Source organism: Balaenoptera borealis (genome assembly GCF_965194805.1).
Source record: "Balaenoptera borealis genome assembly, chromosome: 17".
Taxonomy (NCBI): Eukaryota; Metazoa; Chordata; class Mammalia; order Artiodactyla; family Balaenopteridae; genus Balaenoptera; species Balaenoptera borealis.
In genome coordinates, this window is record NC_138876.1 from 18,677,644 (window position 1) to 18,702,251 (window position 24,608).

At 36.7% G+C, this 24,608-nt stretch overlaps 1 protein-coding gene across 5 annotated transcripts in view; it reads right to left on the reverse strand.

Moving 5' to 3' along the window:
- The window catches only part of COL14A1 (collagen type XIV alpha 1 chain), a 242,075-nt gene that overhangs the window by 172,885 nt on the left and 44,582 nt on the right, over nt 1-24,608 (reverse strand). For all 5 annotated transcript variants that reach the window (XM_082364190.1, XM_082364193.1, XM_082364191.1 and 2 more), the window contains exons 6-9: nt 6,535-6,690; nt 5,495-5,614; nt 3,792-3,956; nt 973-1,134 (exon numbers count right to left, since the gene is read on the reverse strand). In XM_082364190.1, the coding sequence (XP_082220316.1) occupies nt 973-1,134; nt 3,792-3,956; nt 5,495-5,614; nt 6,535-6,690 (603 nt within the window). The remainder of the gene's footprint in view (nt 1-972; nt 1,135-3,791; nt 3,957-5,494; nt 5,615-6,534; nt 6,691-24,608) is intronic.

Sequence of the window (24,608 nt, forward strand, 5' to 3'; positions counted from 1 at the left end):
AACTGGATCACATATGTTGCTGGTGGGAATGTAGAATGCTACAGCCACCCTGGAAAATTGTTTGGCAGCCTCTTAATTAAAACTAAGCTACACATGCAATTACAATATGATGAAGCAGTTGCACTCCTGGGCATTATCTTAGAGAAATGAAAACTTATGTTCACAGAAGAACCTATACATGAATGTTCATAGCAGCCTTTTTTGGTAACAGCCCAAAAATGGAAAGAACGCAGATGTTTTTCAATGCGTGAATTGTTAAACAAAGTGTGGTACATCCATACCATGGAATACAACGCAGCAACAAAAAGGAAAGAGCTACTGATATATGCAACTACTTTGACGAATCTCCAGGGAATAACCCTGAGTGAAAAAAGCCAGTCCTCATAAGTTACATGCTGTATAATTCCACTTATATAATATTTCCAAAATGAAAAGTATTTAGAGATGGAGAACAGATTAGTGGTTGCCAGGGGTTAGGAAGATGCTGGGGGAGGGAAGGAATGTGGCTATAGAAGGAAAACAGAAATGGTCCTCGTGGTGACGTGAATGTTCTGTATCTTGTCTGTATGAACGTCACTTTCCTGACTGTGATATCGTACTGTAGTTTTGTAATATGTTACCATTGAGGGAAACAGGTAAAATATACATGATCTCTTTCTACATTATTTCTTACAGATTCATGTGAATGCTCAATGATCTCAAAATCCAACATTTATTTAAAAAACAAACAGGATGGTCTAAATGCAACACCATGGAGATATTACCTAGTAATTTAAAGTATCCCTCCCACAAGCCCATGGAACCTACCAATAGACTCCCTTTTCTATTCTGATGATCCCTGTCTTGAGAGCACAAAGGACTGTTTAGTAAGTCAATGTGAAAAATGATAAGAATTTTCATAATCCATGATAGACTTTTGCACAGAGTAATACCCACACGAGCAGAGCAACTGTGTTCTGTCACTCATTGTACCTTTGATCTCCCTGTCCTGTTCTTCCACCCTGGAGCAGACAGTCCTCGTCAGACTCTCCACAACTGTGTGCATCAGGTCAAATTCGGCGACATTGTACACATGAGTGCTGTCTGGTTCAGAGGCGATCTCCTGCAATTCATTCTCATCCGCGTTTTTCACCCCTGGCATTGAGGACAACAGGGAGGGTCATGACGGTCGTGCCCCATTTGAAAAAGCAACTGCAGTGAGCCCGACCTGTACCCGTCAGTCTCCACCGCAACCAAAGCACCTGTACTTTAAAGAGGCACATCTCATGTCAGATTGTTTTTTAAATTCACTTTCAAAGTCATTTTTATTTTATTTTTAAATTTTTATTATTTTTTGGCCTCACCGCTCGGCATGTGGGATCTTAGTTCCCCAACGAAGGAGCGAACCTGCACTCCCTGCCGTGGAAGGGCTCGTCCTAACCACTGGACCACCAGGGAATTCCCTCAAAATCATTTTTAAATGATTAAGTCTTAATTTTGTTCAGTACATCTTAACAGGAAGATGTATTGATGAAACTAACTTCTGTCTTTCATGAATATTGCAGAAGCAATAGTAATTAAACCAGTACTCTACACTAGCCGAACTTCAGGTTTAAATTTTTATAAAATTAGTTTACTTAAATTGAGACAGAAAATCCTTGGCCCTCTTGGAATTTTCTAGTCCATCTTAGCCATGGATGCTACCAATTAGAGTATGCTTACTATGCCCCAAGCACTTCAGTGTTTTCTATATATTAACACATTTAATCTTCACAACCAGTCCTAAGAGTTTGGCATTACTGTTTCTCCCATTTTACAGATGAGTAAGCTGATGCACAGAGAGGTTGATTCACTTGCTCAAGGAAGCACAACCAGTAAGTATACAGCTGGGGTTTCACCCAGGCAGTCTAAATCCAAAGTCATATGCTCTTATGCTATCTCAAGCTGCCTCTCAGAAGATTACACATTAAAATGAGTAAATATTTACCAGTGAAATTAGAAATAGAAAAAGGGAGGCACAGGATTGGGTTTCATGGGTGTAAAGGTAGATTTCTCTTCCCCAGGCTTCAGTAAACAAGAAGCATTTCTTTAAAAATCCCAGTCATTGCAATTATCTAAGGGTGTTAAAAAGAGGTACTATGGAAGCAAGGAAGAGAGATTACCTGGGGCAACATTAATTACTTCTTAGGTGCCCAGCTGTGCCATTTAAGTTATCTGCCAACCTCAACAGATTGAGTAACAAAGCATCAGTTATTTCTGAACTATTTGCTTTAGGGGGTTATAAGATAATAAATACTACTGATTTCCAGGTAATTCCCAGAGAAAAAGTCCAAATCACATCTGAATGAGTTCACTTAAACTCATCCATTCATCATTAACGAGACCACAGAATGGAGAGTAAACACATAAATTAATCCCTTATTAGCTTAAGTCTTCTGTAGGGATTTTCTGTGTTGAACAAAAGGATAGCAAAATAAAAAATAAAAATTAAATCAATCTCTCTAATGTTCCTTGTCTGACGGACCTCTACAATAGCTTTTAAAATGCATAGTTGGATCTGTGTCCACGATAGCAAAATAACAGTGCATGCTGAAGCAATGAGCTTAATGTCAATAATACTTTTCATGGCATTTAGTCAAAACCAACAAGTTTGGATCATTTAAGAATATTCTAGAGAAGATAAGCCCCAAATCTCTCTTTCTCTCTCACCTTTCCAAACAAAACAGTCTGTTGTAAAGAGCACGGAAAAGTGAGGAAATGGTAATCATGACTTGGATGGAATTTGTTCTGTAAGGATTTTTACCTTGTTCATATTTATGCTCCAGCACCCACCAAAATGCCTGCCACCCAGCAAAGAAGCAAATACTTCTCGAATGAAACATTCTATAAACCACATTTTGAGTAACAAATCTAGAAATCAGTTAGAGGAATTGTCTCTATTTTTTTTTTTTTTTTTTGGTCAGTCTCTACTAAATGAAGGCCTTCCTATCACCAAAGAAAATGTAAACAATTTAATCAAGAGCAAAATTGCATCAACTAAATATTTTGCAGTTATTCTGAGTGTGTGCCATACATATTCTTCCCACAAACCGATACCTTATAAAGGGTTATATTCAAGGAAATAATACTGCATATCTACAATTCTTTGCTTTCTTAACTACAAGACCTTAATTCCTTGAAAATGATAAATTGGTTTCTCTCTACACTATCAGAGAAGAGATAGCTATAAAGTGATACTAAAGAGAAAAGTCTTGACTAATTAAATGGTAACGAATATGTACCTAACCTTTGCACTTTATGCTTTTCACAACATTTTGTGTGTGGTACCTCACCTAGAGATCCTCACACCATAAGATCCATCAGTTCCATCACTTCCATTTTTAATGTAAGGAAGTTGGGCTCAGATCAAATGACTGGCTATGACTAGAGCCAAGGGGGGAAAAGGCCGGGGGGAGGCAGAGGGATAAATTGGGAGATCGGGATTGACATATACACACTACTATCTATAATATAGGTAATTAATAAGGACCTACTGTAGAGCACAGGGAACTCTACTCAATACTCTGTAATGACCTATATGGGAAAAGAATCTAAAAAAGAGTGGATATATGTATATGCATAACTGATCCACTTTGCTGTACAGCAGAAACTAACACAACATTGTAAATCAACTATACTCCAATAAAAAAAAAAAAGACTTGAAAGTGTTCAGGTCTCCTAGCTTTCAGTGGAGTGTACTTTGCATCATATATAGTTTTAAGTGGTTGTGTGTCTGTGTCCATTGTTGAAACAGGACCATAATTAACAAATACCTATGGCAAACAGTTCTACACCAGATTCACGAAGGTTTCTGGATGGTGGAATAATATCATCTTGGGATTTTCCATCTGTGATTAAAATGCCAATTTTGGACACTCCAGTCCTTGCTCCCGCTTCTGGTTTAAAGCTGTTTTCAAAGACGTAGTTCAAAGCAAGACCTAGGAGAAAACAAGAAAAAATAAATACAAACCAACCATCTCTAGTAAAAAGCCTTCCAATTCTGCAAAATGTAACCACAAGATGAGTTACTTAGAAAGTTAAAAGAGTTTTTATTAGATGTGAACTTTCATCTTCATTTTTACAATAAACTATTCTTTGACAGATCCGATGAAAAACTAAAACCCACCAAAACAGAGGTAATAAAAAATAGCTGAATAGTGCATCATTTCAGAAACTAACATTCATAAAGAACATTGAATTCATATCAAATGTATATTGACAGATCTGTGTACAAGAAAATCTAAACCTTTATAATTAAGGATGAAGCAAGAATACCCACACAGAAGCAAATGTCCCAAATATCATCACTACATTTTCAATTTTGTTCATGATGATCTAAAAAAACCCCACAAATTCTCTTTCTCTGTTTTATAGAGGTAGAAGGGGCAGATCTAAGATGATAGTTGAACTCCTGCCTTTTGAGTGTGACACTTTTCACCCAGAAAAAATAAATACCAAATATTGTTATAGGATTTGTGCTTAATAAATTTTTGTTGTATTAACAAAAAACTTGTTAGATTAAACCTCCAACTGGCAAAGCAATTATCAGGATTTCAGTGGTTTACTTAAAATTCAATGACAGCATCTCTATTATTTAAACTGAGCATCCACATTGCGGGCCCACAGAAGGAAATTGCATGTATTAGGGTTAAAACCTGTGATAACCTTTTGTGGTTGGGTCATGGATAACTGTAATCTAAATATTCTTACATTACAGTTGTTCCTTGGTATCCACAGGGGGATTGGTTCTAGGACCCCCTGTGACACCCAAATCCATGGGTACTCATGTCCCTCATATAAAATGGAGTAGTATTTGCATACAACCAACGTGCACCCTCCCGGATACTTTAAGTCATCCCTAGATTACTTATAATACCTAATACAATGTAAATTGTCTGTAAAGTTACCAGCATACGACAAATTTAAGTTTTGCTTTTGGGAAATTCCTGGAATTTTTTTCCGAATATTTCTGATCCCTGGTTGGTCGAATCTGCAGATGCTAAGGGCCGATTGTACTCATTTATCAAAAATATTGGTGAACCAAAGCTCCATAAATATTTCCATGATAACTACTGATTGAAGAATAAGGGTAAAGAAAATATCTTCCTTGAAAATAGGTAGAAATTTGATCTTATTGGATTGACAGCGTGACTGGAGGAAAAACAGGTGAAGAGGAAGAAAAATGAACTGACAAAGGTTAAGACAGCTACTAAAGCCTGTCAGCGTCAGGGACTGCTCGGTTCTCTTCTAGTTCAACCAAGCCCTTCCTGGGACATTATATTCATATAGCAAAAGGCATGAGATGTCTAGGTTTTAACTCTTAATGCTAGGTTTGAGAAAAGAGCCATCTAAGAACTTTATATGCTAGTTTGGTTTAAAAATACTATGCTAAGACATGCAAAGTGGCACAACGAAGTAATAAAACTATTCTTCAGCAAGATATGTTGCTAAAAATGTGGACTAAACAAAAACATACCTGTTAGTGTATTTCCTCCCTTGTATGGTAGATTTCGGACAGCTTCGATCACCTCATCTTTTGTGCTAAAAGCATTCAAGTGCCATTCTATTCTGGGGTCGCCGCTATACTGTGCAAGACCTGGAAAAGAAAGATGAGAAAGCCCACCCAGAAATGATGGGTTACTCAAAGATCTAGTGGACCATTCAAGAAACTAGAATGACGAAGGGCCTAATCTTCCCAACATTTTTTTCTCTGCCTCGCTAGGTACTTCCAAAATGAGTTCTTGACATCAATTTAAGGAATTTTCAACATAGCTGGGGGCTGAAGGAATGTATATATTTTCTAGCCATCTAGAAGCGAGTACCCAATCAGGTACTTAGCATTTTTTTTTTAAAGTCTGATCATGTTTGTAGAGAAAAGGTCTAGATTTATTTAATATTTTTCATTGAGGTAACATTGGTATATAACATTATACCAGCTTCATGTGTACAACATTATATTTTGACTTCTGTATACATTACAGTGTTTGTTTTTATTCCCAAAGGAATGAGCTTTCTTTATGGCTATTTAGAAGGGAAACTAGGAGACTTTATATAATAAAATGGATATGTTGCTCAATGATTTACACCTTTTTTTTTTTGCTTTTTATCTCAGCTAGAATTAATTTGGCAAAGATTATCTTGTACTATAAAACATTTTCCAATTGTTAAACATTTCACTGGATTCAGCTGTGTTTTTTATAAATAAAAAGAAAACTTTTACCCAATAAATTCTTAAACAAATGGCAACTTTAAAATTATTATTATTATTATTAGGCAGAGAAGATTTTGGCTTTCTAGAAAATTGAAATGTGTTCAATAGTTAATTGAGTGACACTGTCATTGCAAAAATTAGTAGAAATAAATATTTATTGACGCAAACTTGCCCTTTTAGGAATATCACTATTGTTAAACCTGTAATTCTGAAAACCATTTGGCAAAGAATCTTTGAAATTTCTTAAGAAGCTTCCTGGTGGTTTTACACTGGCAGCAGACTGCTGTTAATGGTAGAAGATGTACCAATTCGTGTCTTCTCAGAGCCCACGTCGAATGCTGTAACCAGGTTTTCCAAAAAAGACCGAACCAGTCTGAAGTTGAATCTTCCAATACTCCATGAGCCATCAACCAGGATTACAATATCAGCAATAGCTGGAGTTTGACAGAAAAACTTCACTTCTGCAAAGTACAGACCAAAAAAGTATCTGTGTTACTGTTGGAACTTTTAAAAGAGTGAGTTTATTTTAAGTCTTTCAGATAATTTGGTGCTAAGAATACAATAAAGTTTCCATTAAAGCAACCATATTTTTATAACCGTTCTTTTAAATGCATTTTTACCAGGAAATAAAAATGTGGTAACAGCTGGCAGCGGAGCCAATGCTCTGGAAATAGCAAAACACTGGCAGGTTCACACCATCTTGGCAACTCAAGCCTTCTGCGTATTTTAAAAAGTAGTGTCTGTGCAAAAGCATCCAGTTTTGGGTTTTAGTCTGTAGCTTCTTTCCAGGAAAGGTCTTAGCAACACCCGTGTAGGAGAGTCAACAGGGATGGGAAGATAACCAGGAAGCAGAGAGGCGGCTCTCCCATTCTGATAAGTCTATGCTAGAGGAAGTCAGTCATAAGAGAAGAAAACATGGGCTTCCTGAATTCAAGGAAAAGGCAGGGCCGTGCATTTAATCTAAGAAAGGTACACAGACCTTTGCTAAAATAGGAAGGGTTTGTGGAAGAAGAAAATTGGAAAAGAGCCCAAGAATTTCCCCCAATTCAAATATTTTTACATATTGTGTCTATCTGACAGTAAGATTTTATCCCTAAAAGTCATTTAAGTAATTGATTTTTTAAATTAAGTTTCAGAATAAGGATCTAGAAAAGGATGCCTGGTGACTGGAGTGGCACTCCCTTAAGCTTTGCCCTCAGGGAAAGTCTTAGCCCACAGTGACTGCGGGCAAGAGGCGAAGGGCAAACAGCTGTCCTTGCAATAAAGGGGGTAGGTCTGTGCTGGATGAGGTGAAAACCACCACTTACATTCACACAGAGCCAGAATACTAGAGTATTCTTAATGGGTTTAAGAATCCTTAAAAATGTCACAGTATTGTCAGTATCTTTACCAGCAGTGCTTTTTACTGCAGTTTGTGCTTCCCAAAAGATGGCTTAACTTTGCTGAATTTTCATATTAGGACTGGAGATCAGGAATATTGTGTGTGTATACGTGTCCATGTCAACTTCTTGAAATGCCCAGCAAATCCCTACTTTGCTTTCTAACATTAAAATGACAAAAAAACAGAATTTAAAATATAATTTATGTAGTGAAAAGCAAAATAAAGAAGTGTTCATAAATAAATTGAATATATTTTTTCCTGGGGGGGAAATAGTTGAACTACTATGTTTAATATATATCTCAGTTTAATATATATCTCTGTACCTACTGGCCACATTTAGTTAAAACGATCTTGGATCTTGGTTTTTTTCACATTCGTGGAATACCTAGATCCTTTTACCAGATGGGAAAAAAATGTATTTGTCAAGGAAATACTCAGATACTCATTATGTAAGCTAAACAATACAGCTCAATCCGAAGTTTATATATTACATTTTTGGGCACCAAATCTCTCTTCCTTAATGACCAAATACAAAGCCACCACTAACTTAGGAGTCAGCCCTCTGTACCACACTAAAAAGTTCTAAAACAGAACAATGCAAGAAGTCATGGGGTAGAAATTAGTTTGTGCTTTGGAAATAATCAGGGAAAATTAAAGTCTTAAGAAGCTTTAAGAATCTATTTCTCTCAATTTTTATGGGGAAACTGACCTGAAATGAAAAGTAGTTTTCTTTTTCTTCCAAAACTATTGGGGATATTATTTCACTTTTTAATTTAAAATTTTTTTAATTGTTTGGGTACACTGCAGACAGGATCTTAGAAAGGGAGCAGTTTCTCTTTGCTTACTTAGAAGAGGGCTATGAAAACTGATATTTTCCATTTTAAAATTGTTTCCAATAAAAATATTCTGTTAACTTAGCTCTTTCAAGTCATTTTGACTTGGAGATAAAAATTCTAGATATCTCCAAAGTAAGATAGAAAATTAATTGAATAGAAATTAGAATACTGATAAATTTAGTGATATTAAATTTTTTTAAGTTGTTCATCAAAAGACACCTTAAATAAAATAAAAAGATAAGTTATGACTGGAAGAAGACATGTACAATGTAAAAAATTGAAAAAGAATCAGCATCAAGAATACATAAATCCAAAAAAAAAAAAAAAGAATACATAAATCCATAAAAAACCATGAATAGATACTTCAGAGAATAGGAAATATATAATATGGTTAACAAATGAATGAAGAGAATGTTTAACTACATTGGTGATCACAATAATAAAAAAATCAAGATCACGATGAGGTACAATTTGTACTCATTCAACTGGAAAAAAATAAATTTAATAGCATTTATGATTACTCTAAAGATAATGAAATATTTAGGTATATATTTAAAACATGTGCAAGATCTGTGTGCTGCAAATTACACTACTGATAGAAGTCAAAGAAGACATAAACCAATGGAGAAGTCTACCATATTCATGGACAGGAAGACTGAACATAGTACAGATGTCAATTATCCCCAAATTGATCTATAGGTTTAATGCAATTCCTATCAAAATCCCAGAAAGGCTTTCTTAAGACATAGACAAGCTTATTCTAAAATTTATATGGGAAGGCATAGACCCCAGAATAGTTTTTTTAGAAGTCATGACAAAGAAGAATAACATGGAAGGAATCATTTTACTGGGTATTCACCCTACTTACTGTAAATAAGTAATGGGTATTTCAGAGGGTTAGACACACACATCAATGAAAAACAATAGAAAAGCCAAAATAGACCCATACAAATATGCTCAACTATATGATTTTATAACTAAATATGATTTTAGACAAACGTTCAAAAGTACTTCAACAGATGGTGCGAGAACAACTGGATATCCATGAAAGAAAGAAGAAAGAAAGGAAAGAAAGGAAGGAAAGAAAGGAAGAAAGGAAGGAAAGAAAGGAAGAAAGAAAGAAAGAAAGATAGAAAGAAAGAAAGAGAGGGAGGGAGGGAGGAAGGGAGGAAGGGAGGGAGGGAGGAAGGAAGGAAGGGAGGAAGAAAGAAAGAAAAAAAGAAAGAAAGAAACTTGACCTAAACCCTATACTTTATACCAAAATTAATTCAAAGTGGATCATCAACTTAAATGTGAAAAGTAAAATTATAAAGCTTTTAGGAAAAAAGTAGAAGAAAATCTTTGGAATGTACGGCTAGAAGAAGAGTTCTTGGAATCGACACCAAAAGTACAAACACATAAAAAGAAAGTTTGATAAACTGGACTTCATCAAAATAAAATACTTTTGCTATGTGAAAGCTCATATGAAGAAGATGAAAAGACAAGCTATAGACTGGGAGAAAGTATTTGCAAACCACACACTCAGCAAAGGATTAGTATCTAGGTTACATAAAGAACTCTCAAAACTCACAGGTAAATAAAACCAAACAATCCAATTAGAAAATGGGTAAAACCTGAACAAATATTTCATCAAAGAAGGTACACAGATGGCAAATAATCACATGAAAAGATATTCAACATCATTAACCATCAGGAAAATGCAAATTAAAAGCACAATGAGATTTCACTGTACACACCTATCAAAATGGCTAAAATAGAACATAGTGACAACAAATGCTGGCATGTATGTATAGAAACGGTATCACTCACACTTTGCTCATGGGAATATAAAATGGTACAACCACTCTGAAAACAGTTTGGCAGCTTCCTTAAAAAGTATACAAAAAATTACCATACAATCCAGCTATTACACTCTTGGACACATTCCAGAGAAGTGAAAACTTACATTCAGACAAAAACTGCACACAAATGTTCATAGCAATTTGATTCATAACAGCCAAACACTGACATTAGTCCAATTAATTATTTTAAATGAAAATAAATTCTTTTTGCCGTCAATATTGTATTTAAAGTTAAACCAAAGGAGCAGAGGAAATGAATTCTTGAACTGTATTTTAATTCAGCTCTTGGCTTAACATGAACTTTATCTAAAATGCAATTCTGAAAATACAGGTAGTACCAAAAAAAAAAAAAAAAAGCTAGGCAGCTGACCACAATTGAAGGAAAGCACCCAATACATGGGCTACATCACAAATAAAAACAACACTCTGAATGTCACAGATTGAATCAGAAGGAACAATTCCCATTATGCCGTACACCAACTGTAGGTACAAGATAAGGAGGTCCAAAGAAACTAACAATTTCATATCTGAAAGTTATGTACATCGTTAGATTAAACATTATGCCCTCTACACTTACCTACTGACTTAGTCCTCATAACAGCTCTATAAGACAGGTATCATTATCAGTCCCATTTGCAGCCGAAAAATATGATATACATGTGCTGTGTGATTTGCCCAGAGTGCCACCCAGTGAAGAGGCAAAGCTTTGATTTGAACCCAGGTAATACATCTCCAAAATCTATGCTCTTAACCACAGGATATACTGATTTCAATAAGGTCCCTACATTACATCAATTTAGAAAGCAGGGGGAAAAGTCTCTAATATGAGGCAGTGTCACCCCAGCACTTGCCCCTGCTGTGTCCACAGGTAGTATGTGCCATTTGCAAGCATCACTGTCTAGATAACTTTTTTCCCTCCCAAATGTATGCACTTAGCACTTAAGTAGCCCACATGACAAGTGTCCCTTTTACTATAGTTTTACACCAATTTTACTGTGTTACTGACATCATGAGAAAATTTTATGTTGAAAATACAAGTTAATTCAAGGAATCTGAATTAGTATAAATCAGTCTACACTAAACCTATGTATATTAATTTCATATTAACTAATTTCCTGTATGAAATTTACTTATTAAAAATGTGTCTATTTAATATTTACTATATCCCAAGCACTCTTCTGGGCAACCGAGAATACAATTAAGTTCCTACCTTCCAGCAGCTTAAATTCTTAGTGAGAGGAAACAGATTAACAAAACAACATAATTTCAGATTTTTAAAAGAGCTTTATAGAAATAAACAGAGTGATATAAAGAGTAGTGGTGTGGGGGGACTTTGGAGGTGCTACTTTAGTTAGAATGGTATGAAATTACCATTTAAAGTCTCCTTTTTATATCATAGTATTCCTTTTGTTCTAATGACATTCAAATTAAAGATGTAATTATAGTTAATATAGAAATATTTACAATGTATTTATGGAGAAGGGTATTCACCAACTTAGTTAATTAAAATAGAAAAGGGAGAATTGACAGAAGCAGCCTTTTTCTGCCAGGTAAACTCCTATTCATCCTTCAAAACCCAGGTTACACTCCACCAACTCCAAGAAGCTCTTCCAACAGTCCTCAGATGGGACTCATTACCTGCTCCTCTTTACTGTCTCTGCATTTGTACATGGTTTATTGTACTCAGAACACTGGGCTATTATAATTTGTTTCCATTTCTATCTCCCTGACTAGACAGAACTCTTTGAGAAGTGAGGGATTTGTGTCTTATGTTTTTATCCCCTTTGGCTGAGATCTCGGCACATAGTACATCAATAAATATAAAGTACACTGACTTGTATTGTTAAAAAAGACTCCCTCCTTTCACATAATTCATACCTACAGCACGGCACTAGAAAAATGAACCATGTTGGCTCAATTAAATGTGGTCTCTCCTCTTGCCCTGCCACCCTACCACACTGGAAAAGTGGATTACGGTTATTTAGGGATCAGGGAGATTGTATCAGGTTTGCCTGTCTTCCTTGATATTTTCCCAATGCCAGAGGCAAAGCTAAATGAAAGGGGAGCACATAATATTTTTACTCACATTATCTTAATATGCACTCAGAAAATCTCGTGATCATTTTCACCACAACTGGTCTGATACATTTAGTGGCTCTGAATTATTTTTCTCAGTGCCACTAGCAAAATATCCAGCTAGGTCACTCATTAACCATGACATTTGAAGGAAAACTGTGGTCACAGAACAATTTCTCACTTAAGTCTCTGGTAAGGTTGAGTTCAAGTTTCTAAACTAAGAGCTTGCTTCCAAGACTGGCTTCAGACACATCCCTGAGGATTTTTTGTTTTTTAAGAGTTAACATCATTTTACATTTGCAAAGAGCTCAGTGGTTCTAAAAGGATTTTTCAATACATTGGCATATTCTGATTCTTACAACATTCTTGTGGGGAGCCACGATTGTCCTCAATTTTCAGAAAATGAAATTGAGCTTCAGAGAGACAAGTGAACAGTTCAGGCAGAGCCAGGACTGGACACCAGGTCTTGTAAAGGTTTGGTTGCCTCTTCCATCATACCATGCTACTAGCACCGTAGAAGACCTCCTCACATAATGCAACATGGGTGGCCACTAGTTATCTGTCATATTAATGTTACAAGCTGTCCATCGATCAGAAGGGGAGGGCGTCCCTGGTGGCGCAGTGGTTAAGAATCCGCCTGCCAATGCAGGGGACATGGGTTTGAGCCCTGGTCTGGGAAGATCCCACATGCTGTGGAGCAACTAAGCCCGTACGCCACAACTACTGAGCCTGCGTTCTAGAGCCCACGAGCCACAACTACTGAAGCCCACACGCCTACAGCCCGTGCTCCGCAACACGGAGCCACCACACAGCAACGAAGAGCAGCCCCCGCTCATTGCAACTAGAGAAAGCCCGCGCGCAGCAACAAAGACCCAACTCAGCCAAAAATAAATAAATAATTTTTTTTTTTTAAAGGAAGGGGAGCAGGGGGTTCATTTCAGTCGTATTCAGAGTCGACATTAATCAGAGGGCGCTTAGCGCTCATTTAGCCCACTCTTCCTGGAGACGTACATTTTAAAGCATCCCTGACAGATGACTATCCTATCTAAAACAGCACTCCCCATCACCCTCTTCCCTTATTCTGTTTTATTTTTCTTTGTAGAGCTTCTTACTTCCTAGAAATATACTATATAGTGTGATGCTTAATTTTATATGTCAACTTGATTGGTCCATGGGGTTCTTGGACATTTGATCAAATATTATTCTTTGTTTGGGAGGGTGCTTCTGGATGAGATGAACATATGAATCCACAGACTGAGTAAAGCAGATTGCCTTCTCTAATGTAGTTAGTCCTCATTCAATTGATTGAAGACCTGAATAGAACAAAAAGGGAACTGCTCCTGCCTGACTGCCTTGATTGGAACATCGGACTCAAAACTGACACACTGGCTCTTCTTGGGTCTTGAGCCTGCCAGTTCTCAGATGGGAACTCACCCCATCGGCTCTCCTGGGTCTCCAGCTTGCTGACTGCAGATCTTGGGACTTCTTAGCCCCCATAATCATGTGAGCCAATTCCTTATAATAAATCTTTTTCTATATTTATATATATCCTATTGGTTCTGCTTCTCTGGAGGACCCTGACTAACACATATAGTTATTTATTTATTGACTGCAGCAGATACTTTTCATTGTTTCCTTTTTTTTTAAATAATAAAAAGATCTCCCATTTAGTGACTGCTTTTATCAGATGCTTTGCATCTGTCTTTTCCATTTAAGCCTGATATTAATCCTATAAGATAGGTGTCCTTTTCACTCCATTGAAAAAGAAAGGTTAAGTAACTAGAACCTTTCTTCTTCAATGGAGTGAAAAGGACACCTATCTTATAGGATTAATAACTTGCCTATCATCACACACTAAGCAGGTAGAAAAGCTGGAATTCAAATCCAGGACTGACTCCAAAGCCTGAACCATTTAGCTATTGTGCTATTCAACTCCTATGACAGAAGAGAAGAAAAGTATTTGAAAGGAAGGAAGCGAGAAAGGAAGGGAAGAAGGAATGGGGAAAGAAGGAGAAGGAGGGAGGGAGAGAAAGAAAGAAGGGAAGGAAAAGAGGAAGGCAGGAAGAAGGAGGGAAGGAGGGAGGGAATGAAGAAAGGAAGGAAGGGAGGGAGGGAGGAAGAAAGGAAAGATTGCTAAGCCTTGTCATTAAAGAAAGCATGAAATCAGAGACATACTTGTCTTATATCCAACTTGGGGTGAATAACACCGTGACAACTTGAAGGCGCATGAAGCCCAATCTCTGAACCATAGTCAAAGGAACATTTCTTCTGTCACTCAGAGCTCTGCATCTTAAAATTAACTGACAATCCTGTAAACGTGACATTCATTACATTTCTCCTCTGCTCATAAACTGTAAGAGACTGGGAGAAGACATGATAGCTGTCTTCAAATATTTAAAGGGCTGTCATACAGAAGGGGGATTAGGAGTGTTCTGTATGCCCACAAGGAGACAGATTTCAACTCAACTCAAGAAAGAACTTTCTAACAGTCAAGATTTCCAGAGACCGCTGCCTTGAGAAATAGTGAGAGCTCTGTCGATGAAAGCAGATGCTCGTCAACCTTTGATGATGTGGCTGAAAAGCCTCAACCTCTCAACTGGTCGAACTACATGGACCTCAAAGTTACCTTCCAACTCCAAATTTTAAGATTATTTCTTCCCTCCCCCACCTACCAAACTGAGCCTAAAATATTCATTGGGTTCTTCAAAGCTCTCCATAATTCAACTCCACTTGACCCGTCCATATTGATTTCTCACTTCATCCCAGTACAATTACTTTTCTTTCCCCCAACAACATTCTCATCTCTGAGACCTTTGACTCAATTTTTATCCTCTCTGCCCACCGCCATTTCTTCCTATCTAACCTCTCCATACTCTACCTACCACAACACCAGACACCGAAAACAGGTTTTATTTCCTTTGAAAATATACAGTCCTTTTAAAATACTTGTAGAGAAAGTCTGTCCTAAAATTTTATTTGTACAATGACCTGGTTATTATTTCCTGACTTTCATAAGTTCAGGCTGACCCAAGAGAGGCTATTTTGCCTGACCACCTCTATTTAGACACAAAGCTTATTCAGGAGCCGGTATATTACATTCACATGTATTCTCAGCTCTGTATATAGTGTTACGTGATTTGGCTTTATGTTTACTTTAGTTGTCCATGGTGATTTTCTGAAAACATGCAATAACTCAATCATCCCTGTTATTCCAATTCATCAATAACAAACAGAACCTGACATTTTGAAGTTTCTAAGGCTGAAACACCTGCTTTATTTGATACTGTCAGCCCTGCAGGTATAGAAACAAGATGTTTAATAAAAAATTCTTAGACAAGAAGGAAGGTATCAATCAGATGAGCCCAAGCATTGCTACCGGAAACAGCCTCTGCCAAGATCTGTAAACAGTGCTCATAGCTGTAAAATACCTGATTTAACAGAAAGATATATCACAAGCTTTTTTTAAAATGAGGACATTTGCCACAGCCTGAGTGAGCCAGAGCACCCTAATCAGCTGCTACTTTAACCCCGTCCTGTCTGAGCGGGGAACAGACGCTCTCAGGTGACCTACACACAGAGGCGGGCGAAATCCAAAGCTGAACCCCAGGAGCTGTGAGAACAAAGAAGAGAAAGGGAAATTTCTCCCAGCAGCCTCAGGAGCAGCAGATTAAATCTCCACAATCAACTTGATGTACCCTGCATCTGTGGGATACCTGAATAGACAATGAATCACCCCAAAATTGAGGCGGTGGACTTTGGGAGCAACTGTAGACTTGGGGTTTGATTTCTGCAACTAATTTGTTCCTGGTTTTATGTTTATCTTAGTTTAGTATTTAGAGTTTACTATCATCGGTAGATTTGTTTATTGATTTGGTTGGTCTCTTGCTTTTTTTTTTCATATATATATATATATATATATATATATATATATATATATATTTTCCTTTTTCACTTTTGTGAGTGTGTATGTGTATGCTTCTTTGTGTGATTTTGTCTGTACACATTTGCTTTTACCATGTGTCCTAGGATTCTGTCTGTCCATTTGTTATTTTTCTTTTTGTTGTTTTTTGTAGTACAGTTTTAGCACTTATCATTGGTGGATTTGTTTATTGGTTTGGTTGCTCTCTTCTTTCTTTCTTTCTTTTATTTAAATTACTTTTAATTTTAAATTTTTAATAATATATATTTTTTTATTTTAATAACTTTATTTTAATTAACTTTATTTTATTTTAATACCCTTATTTTTTTTTTCTTTTTGTTCTTTTTTTCCTCCCGTTTATTCTGAGCCGTGTGGATGACAGGGTCTTGATGCTCTGCTGGGGGTCAGGCCTGAGCCTCTTAGGTGGGAGAGCTGAGTTCAGGACAATGGACCACCAGAGACTCCCGGCCCCTTGTAATATCAAACGGCGAAAGCTCTCCCACAGATCTCAACCTCAATGCTAAGACCCAGCTCCACTCAACGACCAGCAACCTACAGTGCTGGACACCCCGTGCCAAACAACTAACAAGACAAGAATACAACAACACCCATTAGCAGAGAGGCTGCCTAAAATCTTAATAAGTTCACAGACACCACAAAACACACCACAGGACACAGTCCTGCCCACCAGAAAGAAAAGATCTAGCCTCATCCACCAGAACACAGGCACCAGTCCCCTCCATCAGGAAGCCTACACAACCCACTGAACCAACCTTAGCCACTGGGGGCAGACACCAAAAACAACGGGAACTACGAACCTGCAGTCTGTGAAAAGGAGACCCCAAACACAGAAAGTTAAGAAAAATGAGAAGACAGAGAAAAACACAGCAGACGAAGGAGCAAGGTAAAAATGCACCAGACCAAACAAATGAAGAGGTAATAGGCAGTCTACCTGAAAAAGAATTCTGAGTAATGATAGTAAAGATCCAAAATTTTGGAAATAGAATGGAGAAAATACAAGAAACATTTAACAAGGACCTAGAAGAACTAAAGAGCAAACAAATAATGATGAACAAGATAATAAATGAAATTAAAAATTCTCTAGAAGGAATCAGTAGCAGAATAAATGAGGCAGAAGAACAGATAAGTGACCCGGAAGATAAAATAGTGGCAATAACTACTGCAGAGCAGAATAAAGAAAAAAGAATGAAAACCTCTGGGACAACATTAAACGCACCAACATTCGAATTATAGGGGTCCCAGAAGAAGAAGAGAAAAAAAAAAGGACTGAGAAAATATTTGAAGACTTCCCTAATATGGGTAAGGAAATAGTCAGTCAAGTTCAGGAAGCGCAGAGAGTCCCATACAGGATAAATCCAAGGAGAAACACACCAAGACACATATTAACCAAACTATCAAAAATTAAATACAAAGAAACAATATTAAAAGCAGCAAGGGAAAAGCAACAAATAACATACAATGGAATTCCCATAAGGTTAACAGCTGATTTCTCAGCAGAAACTCTGCAAGCCAGAAGGGAGTGGCAGGACATATTTAAAGTGATGAAAGGGAAAAACTTACAACCAACTCACAACCAAGATTACTCTATCCAGCAAGGATCTCATTCAGATTCGATGGAGAAATTAAAACCTCTACAGACAAGGAAAAGCTAAGAGAATTCAGCATCACCAGACCAGCTCTACAACAAATGCTAAAGGAACTTCTCTAGGCAGGAGACACAGAGAAGGAAAAGACCTACAATAGCAAACCCAAAACAATTAAGAAAATGGTAATAGGAACATACATATCAATAACTACCTTAAATGTAAATGGACTAAATGTTCTAACCAAAAGACACAGACTGGCTGAATGGATACAAAAACAAGACCTATATATATGCTGTCTACAAGAGACCCACTTCAGACCTAGGGACACATACAAACTGAAAGTGAGGGGATGGAAAAAGATATTCCATACAAATGGCAATCAAAAGAAAGCTGGAGTAGCAATTCTCATATCAGACAAAATGGACTTTAAAATAAAGACTATTACAAGAGACAAAGAAGGACACTACATAATGATCAAGGGATCAATCAAAGAAGAAGATATAAAAATTGTAAATATTTATGCACCAAACATAGGAGCACCTCAATACATAAGGCAAACACTAACAGCCATAAAAGGGGAAATTGACAGCAACACAATAATACTAGGGGACTTTAACACCCCACTTTCACCAATGGACCGATCATCCAAAATGAATATAAATAAGGAAACACAAGCTTTAAATGATACATTAAACAAGATGGACTTAACTGATACTTATAGGACATTCCATCCAAAACCAACAGAATACACTTTCTTCTCAAGTGCTCATGGAACATTCCCCAGGATAGATCATATCTTGGGTCACAAATCAAGCCTTGGTAAATTTAAGAAAATTGAAATCATATCAAGTATCTTTTCCAAACACAATGCTATGAGACTAGATATCAATTACAGGAAAAAACTGTAAAAAATACAAACACATGGATGTTAAACAATACACTACTAAATAACCAAGAGATCACTGAAGAAATCAAAGGAGAAATCAAAAAATACCTAGAAACAAAATGACAATGAAAACACGACGACCCAAAATCTATGGGATGCAGCAAAAGCAGTTGTAAGAGGGAAGTTTATAGCAATACAATCCTACCTCAAGTAACAAGAAACATCTAAAATAAACAACCTAACCTTACACCTAAAGCAATTACAGAAAGAAAAACAAAAAACTCCCAAAGTTAGCAGAAGGAAAGAAATCATAAATATCAGATCAGAAATAAATGAAAAAGAAATGAAGGAAATGATAGCAAAGATCAATAAAACTAAAAGCTGGTTCTTTGAGAAGATAAACAAAATTGATAAACCGTTAGCCAGACTCATCAAGAAAAAAAAGAAGACTCAAATCAACAGAATTAGAAATGAAAAAGGAGAAGTAACAACTAACACTGCAGAAATACAAAGAATCATGAGAGATTACTACAAGCAACTATATGCCAATAAAATGAACAACCTGGAAAAAATGGACAAATTCTTAGAAAAGCACAACCTTCCAAGACTTAACCAGGAAGAAATAGCAAATATGAACAGACCAATCATAAGCACTGAAATTAAAACTGTGATTAAAAATCTTACAACAAACAAAAGCCCAGGACCAGATGGCTTCACAGGCCAATTCTATCAAACATTTAGAGAAGAGCTAAAACCTATCCTTCCCAAGCTCTTCCAAAATATAGCAGAGGGAGGAACACTCCCAAACTCATTCTATGAGGCCACCATCACCTTGATACTAAAATCAGACAAAGATGTCACAAAAAAGAAAACTACAGGCCAATATCACTGATGAACATAGCTGCAAAAATCCTCAAAAAAACACTAGCAAACAGAATCCAACAGCACATACACCATCATCAGGTGGGGTTTATCCCAGGAATGAAAGGTTTCTTCAATATACACAAATCAATCAATGTGATAAACTATATTAACAAATTGAAGGAGAAAAACCATATGATCATCTCAATAGATGCAGAGAAAGCTTTCGACAAAATTCAACACCCATTTATTATAAAAACCCTCCAGAAAGTGGGCATAGAGGGAACTTACATCAACATAATAAAGGCCATATATGACAAACAACATCATTCTCAATGGTGAAAAACTGAAACCATTTCCACTAAGATCAGGAACAAGAGAAGGTTGCCCATTCTCACCACTATTATTCAACATAGTTCTGGAAGTTTTAGCCACAGCAATCAGAGAAGATAAAGAAATAAAAGGAATTCAAAACTGAAAAGAAGGAGTAAAACTGTCACTGTTTGCAGATGACATGATACTCTACATAGAGAATCCTAAAGATGCTACCAGAAAACTACTAGAGCTAATCAATGAATTTGGTAGAGTAGCAGGATACAAAATTAATGCACAGAAATCTCTTGCATTCCTATACACTAATGATGAAAAATCTGAAAGAGAAATTAAGGAAACACTCCCATTTACAACTGCAACAAAAAGAATAAAATACCTAGGAATAAACCTACCTAAAGAGACAAAAGACCTGTATTCAGAAAACTATAAGACACTGATTAAAGAAATTAAAGATAATACAAACACATTGAGAGATATACCATGTTCTTGGATTGGAAGAATCAACATTATGAAAATGACTATACTACCCAAAGCAACCTACAGATTCCATGCAATCCTTATCAAACTACCAATGGCATTTTTCACAGAACTAGAACAAAAAATTTCACAATTTGTATGGAAACACAAAAGACCCCGAATAGCCAAAGTAATCTTGAGGAAGAAAAACGGAGCTGGAGGAATCAGGCTGCCTGACTTCAGACTAACTACAAAGCTACAGTAATCAAGACAGTATGGTACTGTCACAAGAAAACAGAAATATAGATCAATGCAACAGGATAGAAAGACCAGAGATAAACCCACGTGCATGTGGTCACCTTATCTTTGATAAAGGAGGCAAGAATACACAATGGAGAAAAGGCAGCCTCTTCAATAAGTGGTGCTGGGAAAACTGGACAGCTAAATTAATTTCTAAACAGTGAAATTAGAACACTTCCTAACACCATACACAAAAATAAACTCTAAATGGATTAAAGACCTAAATGTAAGGCCAGATACTATAAAACTCTTAGAGGAAAACATAGGCAGAACACTCTATGACATAAATCACAGCAAGATCCTTTTTGACTCACCTCCTAGAGTAATGGAAATAAAAACAAAAATATACAAATGGGACCTGATGAAACTTAAAAGCTTTTGCACAGCAAAGGAAACCATAAACAAGACGAAAAGACAACCTTCAAATCGGAGAAACTATTTGCAAACGAAGCAAGTGACAAAGGATTAATCTCCAAAATATACAAGCAGCTCATGCAGCTCAATATCAAAAAAACAAACAACCCAATCCAAAAGTGGGCAGAAGACCTAAATAGACATTTCTCCAAAGAAGGTATACAGATTGCCAACAAATACATGAAAAGCTGCTCAACCTCCCTAATCATTAGAGAAGTCCAAATCAAAACTACAATGAGGTATCACCTCACACCAGTTAGAATGGCCATCATCAAAAAATCTACAAACAATAAATGCTGGAGAGGGTGTGGAGAAAAGGGAACCCTCTTGCACTGTTGGTGGGAATGTAAATTGATACAGCCACTATGGAGAACAGTATGGAGGTTCCTTAAAAAACTAAAAAAAAACTACCATACAACCCAGCAATCCCACTACTGGGCATATACCCTGAGAAAACCATAATTCAAAAGGAGTCATGTACCACAATGTTCACTGCAGCTCTATTTACAATAGCCAGGACATGGAAGCAACCTAAGTGTCCATCGACAGATGAATGGATAAAGAAGATGTGGCACATATATACAATGGAATATTATTCAGCCATAAAAAGAAACGAAATTGAGTTACTTGTAGTGAGGTGGATGGACCTAGAGTCTGTCATACGGAGTGAAGTAAGTCAGAAAGAGAAAAACAAATACCGTATGCTAACACATATATATGGAATCTAAAAAAAAAAAAAAAAAAAAAAACTGTTTCTGAAGAAGCTAGGGGCAGGACAGGAATAAAGATGCAGACATAGAGAATGGACTTGAGGACACAGAGAGGCAGAAGGGTAAGCTGGGACGAAGTGAGAGAGTGGCATGGACATATATACACTACCAAATATAAAATAGATAGCTATTGGGAAGCAGCTGCATAGCACAGGGAGATCAGCTCAGTGCTTTGTGTGCAACTAGAGGGGCGGGATAGGGAGCGTGGGAGGGAGACGCAAGAGGGAAGAAATATGGGGATATGTGTATACGTACAGCTGACTCACTTTGTTATACAGCAGAAACTAACACACCATTTTAAAGCAATTATACTCCAATAAAGATGTTAAAAAAAACCCATATAGGCTTATAAAACTTAAAAAATATATAAATAAAATAAAATGATAACTTCAGATATCTCTGAAAAAAAATTTTAAAAAAACTAAAATGAGGACATTTGAAAACTTACTTAAGGAAGAGCTATATTTTTTTTACCACTGGAAAATTCATGGGTTAAGAATGATAAAATTTTTGGAGGCCAACAGAAGAGGTGTCAAAATTCCTTTAAAAATATCTTATCAAGAGTGGTCAGGGGTAGCAGAAAGTCTGAGAAAACAGGCGGTCTATTGCTAGGAGAATCTCAGCCCCTTGCCCTCAGGGAAACCTTATAATTTTACGCACAGTATCATGTACTTTGCAGGTGTTCAATGATTATTTTCTGAATGACTGATTCTGTTTCACGCTTTTCTGAGTTCCTGAAAACATGAATTTTAATGCTTTACATCACAGCAAAAACAGAAATCTGCTTTCTGCTTTTTTATAATAATAACATTCTTTTCATGAAAACAGTCTTTCTTAATCTTCTCTAAGGGAATGTGAACCTCTCTCCTTGAGTCTAAAACAAGCCAAATCCAAATATTCAACAAATATTTACTGACAATGTAAGAGACTCTGCTGCATTTGGTAGGCTAATGTTTTCTCTTTGAAAAGAAGACACTAGAAAAAAGGAAATAGAAAAAGGGGTGCAAACTGACATTCATCCCATACCTGCTATGTTCCAGGTATGTCACAAACCTGATAGCATTTAATCTTCCCAAGCCTGCATACTCGTTATGGCTATTATGCTCATTTTGCCAGTGAAGAAACTGGAGCTTAGAGAGGTTTCTACGCCTAAGGTTGCCTAGGTAGGTAGGAAGCAAGGGAAGATTTCATTCCAAGGGATGTATGACCACAAAACCTGTGTGCTATATACTGAGCCACACTGACCTCAAGAAGTAACAAGAAAATTAAGGGAGAAAAAGGAAAGTTCAATAGGGGAAGAAAAAAGAATATTCTAATGAAAATGTTACTGTTTATCCTCTTAAACCTTGGACTGAAAAGCCAGTCATATGATCTTCTGATTTCTCCTCTAAGCATGGCTACTCAGACCTACCATATGGCTAATGCCATGGGCTTGACAGACCACCTCCGCAGTTGCTCTGTGCTTCTACGAAGTGTTATGGAACGATTGGACAGCAGAAGTGAGGAGAAACGGCCAAAATTACATCACCAGGGTTTCTCAACCTTTTTAAATAAATTAATAACTTGAATTAACATTACTTATTTAAAACAGTGGTTTTACTTAATATGCCAAAGAACTGAAGAACAGACAACTACCCATAGCTAGATCTCCATCACTTAGAAATGGCTTCAACAAGTCTTTTTATTCCTCTTTCTTCCTGGTTTGTCTGTTAAATCTTATCTTTTACTTTGGTGTTTTACAGTTTCACCAACACGATTCTGGGTGTGGCTAATTTTTCATTTGCACTCTTCAGAACACTTTATGCTCTATTCAGTCCCTTTTCAAATCTTACCTACTCTTGTTTTCATGGTCTCTCATCCTTCTCTTGTTTTGACTATTTCTATGACTTCAATAATATTGTTGTTTATTTTATAGTATTTACGTAATCATTTCATAATTGGAAATCATGGGATTCTGAGACCACCATATTTGTGTCTCATGACGCATACTCATGGTTGTACTTCTGTGTTTCAAAATTTTGGATTATAAACTCTTTCTGGCATTGCTTTATCTGCGGTAATCTTTAGAATTAGGGCTGAGCATGTGTGCCTCAAAGGTGATTTTGTGTTTTCTTCTGCCAGGGACCCTATTTATACCAGCTTTGAGCAAGTTTAAAATTAATTTCTTGAATATTAGGACCCCAGAACATGTGAAGAGTATAAATGTGAATGCCTAATCTGTATGTGGTACAGGCCCATGGTTATAAATTCTCAAGGAGACATTTTTCCACTCAGGACACAGGCACAGACAGAGGGGCTTCCAAAAATTCTCCTTATGCTTATGAGCAGAGATTTTCTAGTTCACCCTAGTGTTGCTGGTACACTATTTCAACTGTCTAGGTAATGATAATAATTATTATTATGAGAATAATGAGGAAGAAGAGGAGAATGAAATAGAAGGAGAAGATGATGAAGAAAAAAAAAGAGGAGGAACAGGAACACTTAACAGAGCATACTCTATGGGCCAGGCATCCTTCTAGATCCTTTAATGCATGAATTCCACCCACAACCTAACCCCAAAGTCCAGTTTATGACTGGACTCAATCCCTTCCCCCTTGTGTCTAAAAGTCAAGATCTAGCCAGAATTAACCTACAAAACCCACCCACTCACCTGTGCTTTAGCCAATATTCTGACTCCTGCATCACCAGAATTAAAATTT